Below are 5511 nucleotides of genomic sequence, written 5' to 3'. Positions count from 1 at the left end.
CTACACTCAAGAATGAAGCATGTTCATTTGGATTATCATTTCATATGGGAAGTAGTACAATCCAAAGCACTTGATGTTTTTTATGTCAGCACTATTGATCAAATTATATCTTTACAAAGGATCTTCCAGCTCCCAGATTTACTATGCTCCGGTCCAAGCTCAATGTCATTGCACAACCCTTGAGCTTGAGGGGGAATAATGACGCACATACAGCGGTGAAGGATAAGAAAAGCTGTAGTGAAGGTTCAGACAGTTTTGAATTGTATTTTCCCTCTCACGTGTGTCTAGCCGTCTCTCAGGTGTGTATATCTGTCAGTTGTCCGTCAGTTAAGAAAACAATAAATACACAATAAGTATTATCTCTCTAATGAAAAAATATCTTCTGTAATAAACATTATATGTTTCTGTGTGATTGATACAATGTGTTAACTAGTTGTGCTCGACGGAGCGTTTCCATCACCAGTCGAGCACTAACAGGCTAAGTAAACACGGCATTTCAATAGCCATTTACCCTTAAAAATATGGATGTTTAAGGACCATTTGCCCTAACTACTGGGAATGCCATGAATCACCAAGTCCCAAAGATGAGATTTGGCACAGGATTTTCCTTCTGTTGAACTGTTTTAATTTTTGGGCTGTTTTCATATTTTCACATCAGCCCATTGGGCTCAATCATGTCAGAATTAAGATAGAAAATGAAAACAAGAACAAACTTTAACTAAGAAACACATGAAGAGGATGAAGCAAAGGCAAATGTGCCACTGCCATCTGCTTCAGCAGAAATGCTAGGCACTGATCTATAAGTTCCATTATTATAAAAGCTACTTCGTAAAATATCCTAGATTCAATGTTTTTGTATTACATTCCTAGGGAGCGCAAAAACATATTAGAACCTAAGTGGTGTGCATCTTGCAGGCGCAGTAGAGAATATGTTTCCCTCATCAGAAGTGCATAAGTCAGTCGAACCATCTTGCAGTACAAATAAGATACGTTCAGTATGAACCAAATTAAAAATCAGAGTTTAAATAGTGATGATCTTTAACAAAAGTAACGACAATTACACGACTTACACAAAAGAAGTATCAGACTTACACGACTAATGTTTTCATTCAGTTGAAAAGAATGCTCCAAATTTCACGCATTTTGAGATACAAGTGATGAACTAAATAACGCACCAGGTACCACATAAGGCACGGACTCGATCTTGAATTAACTTCCTCTGCCAAGATGCTATATCCTCGAAAGCATGTCCTGGAAGGTTCTTAAAGGCCCCTGAGACGTGCAATCAGCTCATCCTGTAAAAGTTTCAAGGTATCAACCAATGAACTCATAAAGATTATAAAGATGTCAGGTTCTCTTGGATTTTCAATGGTGTTTGTAAGTGGCCAAAGTAGTTAAAACAACAGATGACAGGTTTTTGATTGTTACCTTCTTTCCTTTCACCATCAAACCTTTCTTTTAGAAGGTCGCGCAGCGTCTTTACGGTCATTGTTTGATAAGTGTCCTTGGATCTGGAGTGAGTCTTAGATCCCTCTACAAAAAATTTAAAAATGAAATAAAATGGTTTTTACTTGGAACTGTAATTGGAACATCCTTCGGCATTTGATGTAAACATTCATAAGCAAGAACCATACACCAGAGAAAGTCCTATTGCTAGTTTGTCTTATATATCCAAAATCGTTCTATCGTATTTACTAATCTACAAAGACAGGAAGTTTGTAACCATCAACTGACTAAAGTTCCTCCCAGATATATCACAAGAAGTATCCGATTTTTTTTTAATAAAGATCTTGGCAAAAGACAGAAAAGAACAAGATGATGCATGTAAACAAGCAATACTGCAAGAGAGTGTACTATATACTACACCAGTAAAACATAAAGGTTGTCTGGCAAGTGGCAACGACAATGAAAGATATATCTACACTCTGCAGATTTCTTCAATCAATCTGCATATATTGCTATGTAACCAATTCGTACCTTTGATTTGGTAAGGCTCCAGCGTACCACCAGTCTGCAACAGAACAAGTTCAGCTTGCTCTTTCTCAGCTCTCTGCTGTACAGTGAGACTCTCGTCTTCGAAATTTGTGATTTCTCCCGCCGTTGATGACATGGATGCAACAGCTTTCGAGGCCCACCTCTATAAACAATTATTTACAAAATTTTAGCTGTTACCAATTTTTTCCAGATTAAGGTCCACAGTGGTTTTCTTCGTGTTCACAAACTCTAATTTACAGACAAAAACTCAAGCAATTATTTTAGATAGGTACTTCCAAAATCAAGTGACGTTAATTTTGTAGAAAATGAAGGGACACTAGATTTTGAAGAGACCCAATATTCGCGGGTAAGACAAACATAAGACGAGAATGAAACAATGACCGTAAAGACTCGGGCAATTATTTTAAAGTTGACTAATGTAATCAGCTTGAACATTTGTAATTCTAGAATAGTTGAGCCTGCTGGGGTCAAGTTACCTATAAACTCAAAACTGGAAGAAGGACTTTCTTGTATATCATGATCTTCATCTTTAAGAAAATTCAACAAATTAAAAAGCGAATTGGAATTGGGAAGCAAATACTTCTCTAAAGCAAGAATTAGAAAGGGTATATATAACACTGAAATGCTTGATAATTACCGGACTCGTATGCAGAATAATATTTTCCTTGCAAAATATTATGTCCCAACATTAACAACAGCCATTTGAAAAAGAATACATAATTGGGAATTAGACAAACTTACGGTATCATACTGATATTCCGTCTTCCTCTTTCGACCGTTTTTCTTAGTCATAGCAATTTCTTCTACATCGTCTTTCTTACTCTCCTCTAGTTCTTTCTGCAGAACTAAAATCGCATAGCAATGAAGAAAACCCGGAAAAAAATTACCACAAAATGAAAACAACAAGCTATAAAAAAAAAACTTCGATACCAACATTTATTTTCTTGTTAATTCGATTTGTAGAAACTCACACAAGTAAAACACAAACCTGAGCTACTTGAGACTCATGAAGCTTTGTCCGTAGTTCAGCATTATATGCTTCAAGTTCGGTAATACGTGCTTCAAGAACTGAGTTTCTATGCTTAAGATTCTTAAAGTCACAAACATACACGCACTATAAGTAAAATTGGTACTTCGTAGGAGCAACAAAGATAAACGAGACAATAAGTATTGTAATTTTAATACCCCAAGCTCTGTGTAAGAACTATTTGCCGTTCTTTTGCCAACATAGGTACCAGAGTTTAATGAAACTAAACTTTCTGAGTAATTCTCTGCCGAGACATGGTAGATTCTTGGTACGATAGCACTCCCATACTTTGGATCATATAAAACTAGGTCAGGTGCATCTGTGAATAGAATAACACCATCTTTAAAGGACCACATAAACCTCAAATTAGTGCAATGACAAGGAACTCTCCTAGTTATTATCTCATTGGTAATGGTATAACGTTTAGTCCATGATTCTGGATCTCCATAAACCTGCATTGCCCATATATCAATAACATCATCCTCATCAAGTACACAAAGGCAATCTTCCAGTACCCCCACAAGAATAAGCTGCAACCCTGCAGACGGTGGTTGAATTTCATTGAAAATCTCGTTCGTAATACCCAAAGAGACTATGGTATAATGGGTTTGCAGGGCGAGCCAATGAAGATCTCCATTAAAAAGTAACCCAGATTTTTGAGGCGAAACGAACGTATAAGGTGTGAGAAATCTTCTCCATGAATCTGATCCTAACGAATAGAGACGGACTAAAGATTCCATTTCAGTATTTTCAGCAATCAAGAACTTGTAATCGTCAGCCGTGGGATCATAAACAAAAGCATACAATGTGATGTCACTGTAACTATATCTTTTTGGCGCTTCACATATTCTCTTGTATTCGTTGGTTGATGGGTTCCAAAGACAAAAGAAGTTATCCTGATCATCCCGACCGTCATACCATAAACAGAGAATACCATTACAAGAACCAAATAAATACACAGGAAGACCGGAATCTTTGAATGGATAATCCATTTGACTAGTATAACCATCAATCCCAGTCAATGTTGATGATGAATTCTCACTTGAGGAAGAATAATCCACTTCAACATCATTACCATCATCTTTAATTTCAGGCATTTCAACATCATTAATATTATTATTTTCTTCTTCAATTTTGCGCAGTAATAAGGATGCTAATGAGTCATAACCAACTGAATGTATTAGAGTATCGTTCACGTCTTCACCAACAATACTACCAAGCATGAGACGAGTAGAGTTTTCTCTATGAAAATCAAGATGCATTTGCACGAAACCCGGATCAGAAATTAGGCAATAAACTACTTTTAACCAACTCTTACACACACATTTGCATGCTAATACAGATTTTACTGGTAACCTTGAGATGATTAACTTGGAAATATCACTTGGAATATTGCTGAGTGACATCTTGTTTATCCTTAAACAGTCTAGAGATTATTATAAGGACACCACTTGTTTGCTGCTATAAAAATCTCTCAAAAATTCCGAAACCTCTTAGAAACTCTTAATGCCGAAAACCATTCACTACCTAAACAATTTCATGTTTCTGATTTGAAGATTCTCAACCAATATACACATACAGAAAAACAATTGGCCATAAAACTCATATGAAATTATCTCAAGCTTGGTATAAGTATCCCTAACAAAGCTTAACAATATCCTTCGATATCGCTACCATTCATCTTCACAATAGTTGAAAAACCTAGAAGTAAAAGATGAAAAAAGGAAGTACCTACTGTTTGAGTGCAGAAATGGCTGATCCGATCTTCAAGTCCTAAACCCTAAACTCACAAATTGAAGTCTTGTTAACTCTTGGATGATGAGTTCATCTTTCACAAATTGAAATGAAAACCCCAGAAAACTCTAAGCTGAGATGATGAGTTCCCTTTAGTTATAACTCTAATAAAGCTTGTTAAGTCTTGGACGGTTGAATCTTGCGCAGAACTGAAAACCTAAATCCCCAATTTGCAACTAAAAAACCCCAAATGTAAAAGTGCTGGAATGCGAAAATCATAAACCTAAATCGATTTCAAACCAACCACTGGAAACAAGTAACTAAATACTTAAACCTTGTTACTGTTGAATCAATCGATTTTGAGCGGAACTGAAAACCGTAAACCCCAAATATGCAGAGGGAAGCAATATTTGTTATTCAAACCCCCGAATGTGAATAAACAAGTTTTTGTTATGTAGAAAATTAACATTTAACTCCATTTTTAGTGGGCTTTGGACTCTCTAGTCCACCCGCCCAAAGCCCAGGACGCTCTAGTCCAAATGTCACCCGTGTTTTACGGTCTCGTCCATATCTTAACGAGTTAGTCCAAATTCTTCGTGATCCAGCGATTTCCGATTTTTAAATATTCCAGATCTGATCCTCCAACGATTCAGTATTTAAACACAGCTTTTTGAATTGATTTTTTTCTGGATCTCAGATTTTTTTTGAATTGAGAGAGAGCGAGACACACAGAGACATTTTGGAGGGGATTTATC

At 36.3% G+C, this 5511-nt stretch overlaps 1 protein-coding gene across 3 annotated transcripts; it reads right to left on the bottom strand.

Annotated features, from left to right (window-relative positions):
- Nucleotides 1-648: 648 nt before the first annotated feature.
- LOC113302827 (F-box/kelch-repeat protein At3g06240-like) lies at nucleotides 649-5176 on the bottom strand. 3 transcript variants are annotated; one of them, XR_003337128.1, is made up of 7 exons: nucleotides 3181-5176; nucleotides 2984-3085; nucleotides 2737-2832; nucleotides 1978-2137; nucleotides 1429-1533; nucleotides 1093-1295; nucleotides 649-969 (listed from the first exon to the last, which is right to left on the bottom strand). XR_003337128.1 is itself a non-coding variant. In XM_026551783.1 (6 exons), exons 1-6 carry the CDS (start codon nucleotides 4426-4428, stop codon nucleotides 1291-1293), a joined length of 1716 nt encoding a protein of 571 aa, XP_026407568.1. In that variant the 5' UTR covers nucleotides 4429-5176; the 3' UTR covers nucleotides 999-1290. The 3 variants fall into 3 exon arrangements, 1 of the variants encoding a protein (XP_026407568.1); XR_003337129.1 differs by having other exon boundaries at nucleotides 1176-1295; XM_026551783.1 differs by lacking the exon at nucleotides 649-969 and having other exon boundaries at nucleotides 999-1295.
- Nucleotides 5177-5511: the final 335 nt, after the last annotated feature.

Source organism: Papaver somniferum, chromosome 8, assembly GCF_003573695.1.
Source record: "Papaver somniferum cultivar HN1 chromosome 8, ASM357369v1, whole genome shotgun sequence".
NCBI lineage: Eukaryota > Viridiplantae > Streptophyta > Magnoliopsida > Ranunculales > Papaveraceae > Papaver > Papaver somniferum.
The sequence above is the reverse complement of the archived record's forward strand: the minus strand, read 5'-3'. Positions and strand labels throughout refer to the sequence as shown.